Below are 14,358 nucleotides of genomic sequence, written 5' to 3'. Positions count from 1 at the left end.
ACCCCTTCAACAACAGTCACAATTAAACTTAGAATTAAGATATTAAAATAAGGAAAATAGATAACGAAATAGGAACAAAGCTAAATATTGTGTAAAAGTTATGATAGGACAACTAACAAACAGGTTACGCATCTAAATGTAAGAAAATCAGAAATTTGGACCTAAACATGAGATAATGAAAGACTTGAACCAACACAGTCAACTGACATGGCAGAAGAGGAAGACAGAATAGAAAAGCATCAGTCACAATATGTGATCAATACCATAAAGTAGAAGAAAGTGACTAGTAGCAGGTCTCATCAGTACGGCTTCAGGGACTTCCCATGGGCCAGTTGATATCTGTATTTATACTAAGCTTATCGCTGTTTAATATGTAAAGCAAATTAAATATGATTTGTTATAAAAGAATGGATCTGTTAATAAATACGTTAAAAAGGAAAAATGTCAGTTAATCAAAACAAAGGTTTTTTTTTATGGGAATGGGGAGGGAGGGAGAGCAAGTGCCCAGAATAACAAGCAGTCTGGTGGTCAGGACGCTCCCCTAGGTTGTAGTCTCCCGCATTCCAGGTGAGTGCCCTGACTACTAGGCTACTGGCTATTCTGGGCTCTTTCTCCTTCGAAAGGGAGAAATCTTGAAATCTCAAAGTTTCAAGGGATAGGAAAACTGTTTGGTCAATGTACATTGACCAAAGTGTTGGTTGAAGTTCTCCAACTGGTTTTTGAATGTTACGATTCCCGATGTCAGATTTGTGTCCATTTATTCTTTTGCGTAGAGACTGTCCGGTTTGGGCCATCTTGATTATCACTACAAAAGTTTTTTTTTTTCTCCTGCTGATAATAGCTCATCTTAATTAGCCTCTTACAGTTTGTATGGCAACTTTCACCTTCTCTGTATGCGTATATATATATCTTCTTACTATATGTTCCATTCTATGCATCCAATGAAGTGGGCTGTAATAAATGTTAGTCTCTACGGTGCCACAAGTACTCCTGTTCTTTTTGCGGATACAGACTAACACGTCTGCTACTTTGAAACCTCTCCCACATGTCCCAGCACTCATTTTGACTCCTTGACCATGGAAGGACAATGGAATACTGGAGGAGTGTTCCATTTGTCTCTCTCTTTTCCCTGTCCCTGTTTAGGGACAGGTTGGCTTGCTTTTACAAGGCTTGGGGCTCAGTCACCACCAACAGCTGGGTCCTAAGCACCATCTGATCGAGCAGTGCCATCCAGTTCTTCTCCATCCCTCCCCATCCTCCTTCAGGGACCCCTCTCGCAAGATACTGCTCCTCAAGCAGGTGTGCTCTCTGATGGTGCTGGGGGCAGTGGAGGTGGATCCACCAGAACACCAGGGTCAGGGTTTCAATTCCTGCTACTTTCTGCTGCCCAAATCAGGGGGAGGGGTGGAAGACTAAAACCCATTCTCAACCTTCGCAGCCTCAACACCTATATCGGGTACATGAGGTTCTGAATGGTCACTTGATCAACAATCCTCCCTGCATTGTCTCAGAACAACTTATTTGCTGCCCTGGACCATCAGGATGCCTACTACTTTCACGTGGCAGTTTTGCTGAGCCACAGAAAATGCCTTAGAATTGTCGTAGCGGAGCACCATTTCCAGTATACAGTGCTTCCGTATGGCCTCTCTTCTGCTCCTCGGGTTTTTAACAAATGCATGCTTGTGGTGATGGCATACCTCAAGAAGAAAGGGATCCACATCTTCCCATACCTAGATGACTGATTAGTGAGGGCCAGGTCCAGAGATGAAGTCCTTTCCAACGTTGACACTATACTATGCTTGCTCAACCATCCGGGTCTCATCCTAAACGCTAGACGTTTTTGTTCCTAATCAGAAAATCAAGTTCATTGGGGCCCTAACAGACTCTGAGTTTAAGAGCGTTTTTGCCAACAAACCATTTTCAGGCAATTCACCACCTCTGTTTCAGTCTGCAATCTCAGCCCTCCATGACAGTTCTGATGTGCCTTAGGCTTTTCGGCCACACATCCGCTTGCACACAGGTGGTCCAGTTTGCAAGGTTGCATCTTTGCTCCCTTCAAATGTGGCTCAGCAAGCTTTAGTGTCCGACTCTTTACTCCTTGGACAGATTGGTCCATCTCCCTCCACTGGTTTTGGAATCCTTGCAGTGGTGGAAACTTCTGGAGAATGTTTGTCAGGGTGTTCCCTTCGTCTGGTCCTTACCAATCAGGTCTGTTGTCACCAACACATCCCTAATGGACTGAGATCGCTGAAAGTTCAAGGTCAGTGGTTGGAGTAGCAGTCCTCACTGCATATCGAAGTGTTGGATCTTCAGGCCATTTACAATATGTGTCATAGAATCACAGAATATCAGGGTTGGAAGGGACCTCAGGAGGTCATCTAGTCCAACCCCCTGCTCAAAGCAGGACCAATCCCCAACGAAATCATCCCAGCCAGGGCTTTGTCAAGCCTGACCTTAAAAACCTCAAAGGAAGGAGATTCTACCACCTCCCTAGGTAACGCATTCCAGTGCTTCACCACCCTCCTAATGAAAAAGTTTTTCCTAATATCCAACGTAAACCTACCCCACTGCAACTTGAGATCATAACTCCTTGTTCTGTCATCTGCCACCACTGAGAACAGTCTAGATCCATCCTCTTTGGAACGCCCTTTCAGGTAGTTGAAAGCAGCTATCAAATCCCCCCTCATTCTTCTCTTCTACAGACTAAACAATCCCAGTTCCCTCAGCCTCTTCTCATAAGACATGTGTTCCAGTCCCCTAATCATTTTTGTTGCCCTCTGCTGGATGCTTTCCAATTTTTTCACATCCTTCTTGTAGTGTGGGGCCCAAAACTGGACATTGTACTCCAGATGAGGCCTCACTAATGTCTAATAGAGGGGAACGATCATGTCCCTCCATCTGCTGGCAATGCCCCTACTTATACAGCCCAAAATGCCATTGGCCTTCTTGGCATCAAGGGCACACTGTTGACTCATATCCAGCTTCTCGTCCACTGTAACCCCTAGGTCCTTTTCCGCAGAACTGCTGCCTAGCCATTTGGTCCCTAGTCTGTAGCAGTGTATGGGATTCTTCCGTCCTAAGTGCAGGACTCTGCACTTGTCCTTGTTGAACCTCATCAGCCTTCTTTTGGCCAATCGTCTAATTTGTCTAGGGCCCTCTGTATCCTATCACTCCAGTGTATCTGCCACTCCTCCCAGTTTAGTGTCGTCTGCAAACTCTCTGCACAGATACTATGGCGGAGAATGGTTTGGAAGAGCTATCTGAGGGAAGGGATTAGGAGACCCCATCAAGGGAGGCATGGGATGCATTGCCATAGGGGTAGGGGCTCCATGACCACAACTCCCAAGAGAAGGAGACGGGTGGTGGTGGTTGGGGCTCCCTCCGAAGGGGGACAGAGTCATCCATCTGTGGACCAGACCGTGAGACTTGAGAAGTGTGTTGCTTGCCAGGAGCTAAAATTCAGGATGTGACAGAGTGTCTGCCAAGACTGATCAAGCCCTCAGACTGCTACCCCTTCCTATTTCTCCATGTGGGCACCCATGATACTGCCAAGAATCACCTTGAGTGGGTCCCTGCAGACTATGTGGCTCTGGGAAGAAGGATAAAGGAGTTCGAGGCACAAGTCATGATCTCGTCCATACTCCCTGTTGAAGGAAAAGGCCAAGGTAGGGGCCATCGAATTGTGGAGGTAAATGCGTGGTTGCACAGGTGATATCAGAGAGAGGGCTTTGGATTCTTCAACCATGGGATGTTGTTCCAGGAAGAAAGATTGCTAGAAAGAGATGGGATCCACTTGACTAAAAGAGGGAAGAGCATCTTCACAGGAAGGCTTGCTAACCTAGTGAGGAGGGCTTTAAACTAGGTTTGCCGGGTGATGGAGACCTAAGCCCTGAGGTAAGTGGGGAAGTGAGAAACCGGGAGGAAACACAAGGAGAAGGGTGCAACAGGGGAGGCCTCCTGATTCACTCTGAGAAAGCAGGGCAATCGGCTAGTTATCTTAGGTGCCTGTACACGAACACAAGAAGCCTGGGAAACAAGCAGGAAGAATTGGAAGTTCTGGCACAGTCAAGGAACTATGATATGATTGGAATAACAGAGACTTGGTGGGGTAACTCACATGACTGCAGCACTGTCATGGATGGGTATAAACTGTTCAGGAAGGACAGGCGGGGGAGAAAGGTGGACGAGTTGCACTGTAGCAAGAGAGCGGTATGATTGCTCAGAGCTCCAGTATGAAACTGGAGAAAAGCCTGTTAAGAGTCTTTGGATTAAGTTTAGAGGCAAGAGCAACAAGGGTGATGTCATGGTGGGCGTCTGCTATAGACCACCAGACCTGGAGGATGAGGTAGACGAGGCTTTCTTCAGATAACTAACAGAAGTTTCCAGATCACAGTCCCTGGTTCTCATGGGGGACTTCAATCACCCTGATATCTTCTGGGAGAGCAATACAGCAGTACACAGACAGTCCAGGAAGTTTTTGGAAAGAGTTGGGGGACAACTTCCTGGTGCAAGTGCTGGAGGAACCAACTAGGTGCCGTGGTCCTCTTGACCTGCTGCTCACAAACAGGAAAGAATTGGTAGAAGTAGAAATGGGTAGGAACCTGGACAGCAGTGACCATGAGATGGTTGAGTTCAGGATCCTGACAAAAGGAAGAAAGGAGAGCAGCAGAATACAGACCCTGGATTTCAGAAAAGCAAACTTTGACTCCCTCAGGGAACTGATGGGCAGGATACCCTGGGAGAATAACAAGAGGGGGAAAGGAGTCCAGGAGAGCTGGCTGTATTTTAAAGAATCCTTATTGAGGTTACAGGGACAAACCATCCCGATGTGTAGAAAGAATAGTAAATATGGCAGGCGACCAGCTTGGCTTCACAGTGAAATCCTTCATTATCTTAAACACAAAAAAGAAGCTTACAAGAAGTGGAAGATTGGACAAATGACCAAGGAAGAGTATAAAAATATTGCTCGGGCATGCAGGAGTGAAATCAGGAAGGCCAAATCACACCTGGAGTTGCAGCTAGCGAGGGATGTTAAGAGTAACAAGAAGGGTTTCTTCAGGTTTGTTAGCAACAAGAAGAAAGTCAAGGAAAGTGTGGGCCCCTTACTGAATGAGGGAGGCAACCTGGTGACAGAGGATGTGGAAAAAGCTAATGTACTCAATGCTTTTTTTGCCTCTGTCTTCACAGACAGGGTCAGCTCCCAGATTGCTTGACTGGGCAGCACAGCATGGGGAGAAGGTGAGCAGCCCTCAGTGGTGAAAGAACAGGTTAAGGACTATTTAGAAAAAGCTGGACATGCACAAGTCCATGAGGCCAGATGCAATGCATCTGAGGATGCTGAGGGAGTTGGCTGATGTGATTGCAGAGCCATTGGTCATTATCTTTGAAAACTCCTGGCGATCGGGGAGGTCTCGGATGATTGGAAAAAGGCAAATATAGTGCCCATCTTTAAAAAAGGGAAGAAGGGGAATCTGGGAACTAGACTGGTCAGCCTCATCTCAGTCCCTGGAAAAATCAAAATGGACTCCTGAGGACCTGCTCCATGAAGCACTTGGAGGAGAGGAAGATGATCAGGAACAGTCAACATGGATTCACCAAGGGCAAGTCATGCTTGACCAATCTGATTGCCTTCTATGATGAGATAACTGGCTCTGTGGATATGGGGAAAGTGGTGGATGTGATCTCTTGACTTTAGCAAAGCTTTTGATACGGTCTCCCACAGTATTCTTGCCAGCAAGTTGAAAAAGTATGGATAGGATGAATGGATTGTAAGGTGGACAGAAAGCTGGCTAGATTGTCGGGATTGATGGGTAGCAATCAACGGCTCGATGTCTAGTTGGCAGCTGGTATCAAGTGGAGTGCCTCAGGGGTTTTATTCAACATCTTCATTAATGATCTGGATGATTGGATGGATTGCAGCTTCAAGAAGCTCGCAGATGACACTAAGCTTGGGGGAGAGGTAGATACGCTGGAGGGTAGGGATAGGGTCCAGAGTGACCTAGGAAGATTGGGCCAAAAGAACTTTCTTCCCTTCCAACCCTGATATTCTCTACGATTCTTTGATAATATCTTGTATCAAGACCACATATGAAATAGCTTTGGCTACACCCCGTCCATCATTGCGAGCTCATCCTACAAGAGCGAAAGCAGTGTCAATAGCATTCCTCAGTGATATCTCAATGGCGGGCATTTGCAAGGCTGGTACATTGTCATCTGTCCGTCCATTTACGAACCATTACGTCATAACCGCATCTTCCAGGGCAGATGCACATGTCAGTAGGGTGGTTCTGCAGTCCTTGGTTAGTTGGACTCCGAACCCCGCCTCCTGGTTGAGGGGTGGTACTAGTCAGTCACTTAAGTGGAATACATGACTGCATCCGCTTGAAGCAGAAGAAGAAACAACAGTTATTTGCTGAAACTGTGGTTCTGAGACATCATGCAAATGTATATTCCACAACCACCCTCCATCCACTCTGCATCAGAGAATAGTCTGGGGGTAGGTGCAAAGGAACTGAGGGGGGTCAGGGCGCCACCACCTCATGTAGCCAGGGGAGGGGCTATGGTTACAAGGCGTGAGTGCTGCCCCTCCATGGGTACTGCTAGGCAAAATTCTTCAGCTCCGATGCGCTGGGCATGCACACACCAAAGTGGAATACATGTCTGCATTGCATCTCAAAGAACCAGTTACAGTAATTGTTTGACTTGTGGCACCTTAGAGACTAACCAATTTATTTGAGCATGAGCTTTTGTGAGCTACAGCTCACTTCATCGGATGCATACTGTGGAAAGTACAGAAGATCTTTTTATACACACAAACCATGAAAAAATGGGTAACACCCATTTTTTCATGGTTTGTATGTATAAAAAGATTTTCATGGTTTGTGTGTATAAAAAGATCTTCTGTACTTTCCACAGTATGCATCCGATGAAGTGAGCTGTAGCTCACGAAAGCTTATGCTCAAATAAATTGGTTAGTCTCTAAGGTGCCACAAGTCCTCCTTTTCTTTTTGCGAATACAGACTAACACGGCTGCTACTCTGAAACCAGTAATTGTTTTCTTTCACTCTCTGTGTCCATTACCACCTTGAGTCTATTTACAGTCTCACTTTCCCTTACTTCTGAGTGCACAGAATAATCTCTTCTGCCTCCTGAGTCAGGCACACTATCTCAGACAGCTTGCACGCTCCTGCTCCCTTCTGAGGCTGCTTTAGTTTAGAATTTCGGTGTCCGGTTTTTGCATTCGTGGCTTTCAGCAAACTCTAGCCCAGGGCCTCACTCCCTTACAATGCTGACTTTAGCATTTGCCTTGTGTGTGTGCGGACAGTCCCCAACGATTGCAGAGACTTACCGTTTACGGTGGCAAAATCCATATTTTGTGCATCTGCTGAAGCATCATCTTTCTGACTGACGTGTAAAGTGAGAGTGCTCTGTAAGTGTCACAGCTGCAGGCCTAGCAAAGAGTTCTGAGTTTTGCCTGTGCTGATAGTTGTGCTATTGGAACTGCCTTTTTTAGGATTAAATCCGCTTGTTGAAAGAATCTTTCATGCACTGTTTTGTGCACATGTAACCCACTAGTTAATTACAGGTCCTGCTGTGTGTCTTGGCTACAGAGAGTGAGAGCCTGTAACAGCCCCAGTGAGGGAGCTCTAGCTCAAACTGTAGCAGCTCATGCTTTTAGCTCTGGAGCTTCAGTCCCTGGTGGTTTGGCCAAGATGATGGCCATCGCATACACCCTTCTGCGTGAGTTGATTTCTAGTCATGTCTGATTCAGATGTACCAAAATTGCAAGACTTGGTTAATATCCTTAGCATGTTTACCTGAGTCATTGGATTGACTAGCCTTCTGCATTCTCCCTGAATTTGCAACATTCAGATATTATAATGTTATGTAGAGTAAAATATGCTTTTGCCTGTTCAGATGTACCTCTTTTGGATAGTAAATTAGCTTACAATCCCTTGTATGGGGGTTCCATGTTCCACGGTTTAGACCCTGTACACAGCCCAGTTTTAAGGGCCACCTTTGTCTCTTTCTCCCAGGCACCCCTAATTCTGGATGGGAAGAACCACCCATAGCCTGTGTTCTTGTTAGTCAAGTTCAGACAAACCTGAAGGTCTCCTCTGTTCTTGCCTCATAAATATAGTGAGGTGCATATTCCCATGGCTGGGCTCTGATTGACACCTTATCACTTTATTTCTAGACTCTGTACCAGTTACCCTCAGAAGCTGCTAGTTCCTGTCTGGATCACTGACAAGGAGCTGGAGAATGTGGCTTCCTTCAGGTCTTGGAAAAGGATTCCTGTAGTTGTGTACAGGTAAAAAAAAAAATCTACAATAGCTGCCCTGTTGCTCATAGTCCATTGTACACAATATCATGAACCCAACCCGTGGTGCTAGCTGAGGAATTAGAGAGGATGAGTGTGATGTCCATGTTCCAGTGAGCAATCATGGCAACTCCCTGGGGAGGGCAGCAAGCTGAACTCTGCACGTGCCTGGTTTAACTCGGTATTACTGAAGCACTTATAAATCAGGTTGTGTGTACCACCTTGCTCCTCATTGGTGCTGTTAGAGCTTGAAGGCAATTTGAGATCCCTATAGAAGCCTACATAGGCGAAGCTCCAGTGCTACTGGCTCATATAGCTGTTATAAGTCTGTTATGCAGAAATAGTGCCGTTCTGGGGTGTGCAGCTACACACTATACTTACGGATACTATATAGAGGGTCAGTGTGGTGCTCCCTGCCTGAAAGTGTGAAGCTAGCCTGGGCCCTGCATCCTCCCCGCTTTCCCCCCCAAATAGAAGTCAAACTACGCCTGTGCCTGAGGGTCCTCTCGCCCAGCAGCCAAAGCCCAGAGCCCCGGCACCCTGCAGAGCTTCCTGCATTGAAGAAAAGCAGCACCATGCAGCTGAGCACACCTATGCTACCTTGGTGCATGTTTTATTTGAAAAATGGTATGTGACCCAAAGACTGTTCTAACCATACACCCGCACCAGAGAACAGAGCTAAGGCAGGGATATGACCTGAACTTTTGCCTTTTTTGACTGAGTGTTCAGCTATGCAACCTTGCCATTGTTATAACAGTTTTTGTGTAGAATTCTATGCCTCCCCTTAGTTGCTAGTAATTTACAGCCCATAGTTGTGACTCTTTGCAGGTTTGTATCAAGGTTTGAAAATGAGATGCTTGTTATGCATTTTCCTAGCCCTTAACGTTTCTTTAATGTGTCTAACTGAGGATCTCCTGACCAGGGTTTACATTGTTGATACAAATGGCCGTCATAGCTTAACCTCCGCTGTGCCTCCTGTGTTTGGTACAGAGCCATTTGATGCAGGCTTATGGATCTTATTCATGCTCATCTCCCTTGGGACAGAGATGTCTCAGAATCATTCTGTGGCAGTCTGCTTTGGCACCAATTGAACCAGCTCTGGCCTCAATCACATCAGTGCTGATAGCTGCAGCTCCAGCAGCCTATTGGACTTGGCACCAAGACCCTACATATACTGGAGAGTACCCCCAAATCCCATGTTCTCAGCACTGAGACGAGATCTGTCCCATTCCTCACTAGTAGGGCCCTGGTGACTACCAAGCTTTCCTGTCTGGAGCAGTACCCAGTGTAGCTGAAGCTTACTGAGATTTGGGCATATCTTCAGTTGGTGCTGAGAGCAGGTGTTTCTCCCTCCACTTACCCCATTTGTGTGCACACAGATTTTTTCACTGTTCGTTGCCATGTGATCAGGTTCTCTTTGTGAACATTCTTTACCACTGTTGCCTTGGACAGTAGCCAACGTGTAATATCTGTCGGTGCTGGCTTCATTTTCTAGGGCACTATTGTCTGACTTCTGTCTCCTGAAGGCCAAGCCTATTATTTCAGAAAGATCAAAGGATCCCAATCAGTAGTTCAGGACAGCTTCTCTGCTCTGTTCTGCTCCCTTCACACCAAAGGGAGTGAAACAACCCGCAAGTCCCCTGCTGGAATTCCCCTGGAGGCAGTTGGGGGGAATCCCTGGTAGGCATGAAGTCAGAGTATTTGGCCCCTATGCCTTTTTCCTACAGCTTCTTGCACAGAAGTCTGTGGTGACATTCACGAAAGTTGCATTCCCTGTGGTGATCTTACTGGCCAAACATTTGGCCATGTCTACACTACCAATGTGTGTCAACAAAAGTGATGTCAACACCCAAAAGTCGACATAATAAAAATCGCAGTTTCGTGTTCACACTTGCTCCCTCTGTTGCCAGGTCACATCCACAGTGGGGGCACCATCATCGACAGTGTGAGCAATGCACTGTGGGTACCTATCCCACAGTCCTTCTGTCACTAGGTGTTGTGGGACGATGGAGCGGATCGCGGCTCATCTTGGGACAGTGCTAAATGCCCCGTGATGCATTGCTTTCTGTCCCGGCAATCCATGGGCTTTCTTTCGTGTCATTTTTTCAACGGCCCTTGTTTGCTGTGCACCCCGGCATCTTTGTGAGAAGGGATGGATCCCACACTGCTCTCCTATGCTCTGTTAACTCTCATGAGGACATCACAGATGGCAGTGCAGTTAATCATGAAGTTCCTAACGGAAGAAGACTCACAGTCGGCCAACATTCTGCATGATATGGATAGGAACAACTTCAGATTGTGTTTAGCATTCACAGAACAGGTGCATAGGGTAGACCGTCGCTTTTGGGTTCAGGAAACAAACACTGAATGGTGGGATCATATCGTCATGCAGGTGTGGGATGTAGCAGTGGCTACAGAACTTTCGGATGCAGAAAGCCCCTTCCTGGAACTGTGTGCAGAGCTCTCCCCAGACCTGCAGTACAAAGACACCAGAATGAAAGCTGCCCTCTCGGTAGAGAAGCGCATGGCAATCGCTGAGTGGAAGCTGGCAACTCCAGACTGCTACGGGTCGGTGGCAAATCAATTTGGAGTGGGGAAGTCAACTGCGTTAATGCAAGTGTGCAGGGCAATATATCACATCCTGCTACAAAGGACTGTGACTCTGGGAAATGTGCGTGAAATAGTTGACGGCTTTGCAGAAATGGGTTTCCCTAACTGTGGAGGGGCGATAGATGGCGCACACATTCCAATTTTGGCACCAGACCACCTTGCAGTGGAGTACATCAATAGGAAGGGGAACTTCTCCATGGTGCTGTAGGTGCTTGTGGATCATCGTGGGCATTTCACTGACATCATTGCATGGTGCTCTAGGAGGGTGCATGATGCAGGCATCTTCTGGAACACCAGCCTGTACATAAAGCTGCAAGCGGGGACTTCCTTTCCTAACCAGAAGATTATAGTGGGGGGTGTTGAAATGCCCATAGTGATCCTGGGGGACCCTGCGTACCTCTTTGTAGCCGTGGCTCATGAAACCTTACAGGGGACACCTGGACAGCAATAAGGAGCGATTCAACAACAGGCTAGGTAGGTGCCGGATGACAGTTGAATATGCCTTTGGCAGATTAAAGGCGCGCTGGTGATGCCTTTATGGCAGGTTGGACCTCACTGAGGATAATATTCCTATGGTCATAGCTGCATGCTATATGTTGCATAATCTCGGTGAAGCTAAGGGTGAAAGGTTTTCTCGGGCAGAGTGCTGAGGCAGACTGCTTGGCCACTGATTTTGAGCACCTAGATACCAGGGCTGTCAGAGGAGCCCACAGGGGGTCTATTCGAATCAGGGAGGCTTTGAGGCAGCACATTGACAATGACCACCAGTAACATATATCTCTGTCTGAGTTGCTTCAATGTTGCATGACATGTAGTTTTCCTAAGGGGCAATGGTGACATTTGCGGCCTTAAATTCCTGTAATAAAGTGATTAAAATGCCTGTGCATGTATTGGCAGTGCCTGCCATCTCACCTTGTAGGAAAAAAAGATGATTTATCAGTATAAAAGTTTTGCTTTTATTGCACAAGAAACAGCACATGCAAATACACAGATGCTTGGCAGGGAAGGGCAGACTCTCACAGCTGTGTTAGGTCCAGCTATCATTGTGAAAGTTGTCCAAGGGGGTGGAGTAAAGGGGAAACCGAGAAGTCCCAGAAGGTGGAAAGGAATGTGCGTGGAGTTGGGGGGGCCATGGAAAAGAGTTCTGAATGAGATGCAGGAGAGGTCGAGCACTGATCTGCTCAGTCTGCAGCATTATTAAGGACTTCAGTGTCTGCGTTTGCTCCTCCATTACTTTAAGCATCTATTCAGTAGTGTCCTTAACAAACTCCTAGTTCTCTTTTCTGTCCTGCTGTTCGGGCACTCCTTTCGTTCCCTTTTTTCTGCATTGGAGCACTGCAGGACCTTCCGAAACATGGCGTCTTTGCTGCATCGTGGGCGCTTTCTTATCTGGTGGAGACACTCGGACGGGGTGCGTGGAGTGTTCATGAAGGCCACATCTGGTGAAGCACAGGGGACAATGCACAGAAGCGGGATTGTTAAATTCACGCACAGCATTGAAACATTTCTATTAAACACACCTTTTGCAACATTGCCATCACTTTCTCACTGACCCTAGCCAGGCACACATCTCTGCAAACACCCAAAGCATGGTGAGTGTTGGCTGGTGGAGGGGGGGAGCTCCACATGGGGAAAAGAGCATACGCTCTTTGCAAGGGTCGTGGTGCAGCATTCTAGGGAACAAATTCTAAAATTCTCTCACACTTTTCCATAGGCGTGGGTAATTCTAGTAGACATCTCACTGCTAGGGGTAAGCAGGGAAATGAGGGTACATCTACCCCATGCTTGTGGCTTCCACCCTGCTCCCTGTGCTGCTCACTGATGTGCCACTTTGGTCCCTGCACAAGTGATTGCCTAATGGCGCGGGAAAGTTTCCTACAATGGGGGAAGGAACAGAGCTGCTCTGCCATGGAACCCTCGGCAGAGGATTGTCGAGTACCTCCGGGAAATTCCCGAATTTGGAGGATTCCCGTGAGATCTCGATGTGCATCAACACCCTGTTCCACTGTACTGATTAGCTACACAGGGAAATGTCCAGCTCACAGACGACACACAGCCAGCCTCCCATGTTTCTATGCCCTGAACCCACCTCCGCGCCACACAAGCCACAGCCACTTACCAGGAGTCTCACCTCCTGCTGCTTGCTCCCAGAGAGCGACTGCTGAGATTGGCTAGACACCTCTGGAGCGGAGAACAGTTCCTGGCTGCCTGCCCCATCGAGCGACCCTGCTGGGAGCTGCACATCCTCATCTAACTCCACCTCTTCATCAGTAAGGTCATCCTCTGGGTTAGGTCCTCTTTCTGCCGCCGTCGTTCCCTCCAAAGTGTCCACGGGGCTCTTGGCAGAGGAGGTGGGGTCGCCACCGCGGATAGCGTCCAGCTTCTTATAGAACCGGCAGGAGTTAGGTGAAGCACTTGAGCGACTCTTTGCCTCCCTCACCTTATGGTACCCCTGCCTTGGCTCCTTTATCTTCTCTCTGCACTGCAGTGTGTCCCGATCATAGCCCTTTTCGCACAAGCCTCGAGAAATGTGTCCGTAGGTATCCCAATTTCTATGGCTCAAGCGCGGCTGAGACTGCACAGCCTCCTCTCCCCATATACTGATCAGATGCAACAGCTCGGCAGTGGTCCAAGTGGGAGAGCGTTTGCTGCGATGACCCACCATGGTCACCTGGAAGATGCAAAGAGACCTCTCCATGTGGAACCAGCAGGAAATGGAATTTCAAAAATTCCCGGGGCTTCTAAGGGGGAGGGGAAGATGGCTTTTTCCCCTGGCTGCAGGGCAGTGGAGTTCAAACTGCTGACCAGAGCGGTCAGGATGGGCATTGTGGGACACCTCCCTGGAGGCCAATTAAAGCAATGAAATGAAGTGTAGTGTCTACCCTGGCAGTTTGTCGAGGAAAAAGTTGTCAGTCTCTCATTGGGGTGGATGTATTTAGTCACCAAAACTGGGCATTTTTCCTGACAAAAGTCACGTCGCATTGTGTACGCACTTACTGTTTGGTCGACAAAGGCAGTTTTTGGCGACGAAACTTGGTAGTGTAGACAAGGCCTTAGAGTGGGAGGCAGCTGCAGTTTTGCATATTTCGATGTGCATCGACACCCTGTTCCACTGTACTGATTAGCTACACAGGGAAACGTCCAGCTCACAGACGAGACACAGCCAGCCTCCCACGTTTCTGTGCCCTGAACCCACCTCCGTGCCACACAAGCCACAGCCACTTACCAGGAGTCTCACCTCCTGCTGCTTGCTCCCAGAGAGCGACGGCTGAGACTGGCTGGACACCTCAGGAGCGGAGAACAGTTCCTGGCTGCCTTCCCCATCGAGCAACCCCGCTGGGAGCTGCACATCCTCATCTAACTCCACCTCTGAGTTAAGTCCTCTTTCTGCCGCCTCCATTCCCTCCAAAGTATCCATGGAGCTCTGG

The 14,358-nt window shown here is 47.8% G+C and overlaps 1 protein-coding gene across 2 annotated transcripts in view; it reads left to right on the top strand.

Annotated features, from left to right (window-relative positions):
• MTMR4 (myotubularin related protein 4) overlaps window positions 1-14,358 on the top strand; it is an 82,756-nt gene that overhangs the window by 54,137 nt on the left and 14,261 nt on the right. For both annotated transcript variants that reach the window (XM_073315767.1, XM_073315766.1), the window contains exon 7: window positions 8,198-8,311. In XM_073315767.1, coding sequence (XP_073171868.1) covers window positions 8,198-8,311 — 114 coding nt within the window. The remainder of the gene's footprint in view (window positions 1-8,197; window positions 8,312-14,358) is intronic.

The sequence above is a fragment of the Lepidochelys kempii genome, chromosome 17, assembly GCF_965140265.1.
Source record: "Lepidochelys kempii isolate rLepKem1 chromosome 17, rLepKem1.hap2, whole genome shotgun sequence".
Lineage (NCBI taxonomy): Eukaryota > Metazoa > Chordata > Testudines > Cheloniidae > Lepidochelys > Lepidochelys kempii.
This window is presented reverse-complemented; position numbering and strand designations above follow the sequence as displayed.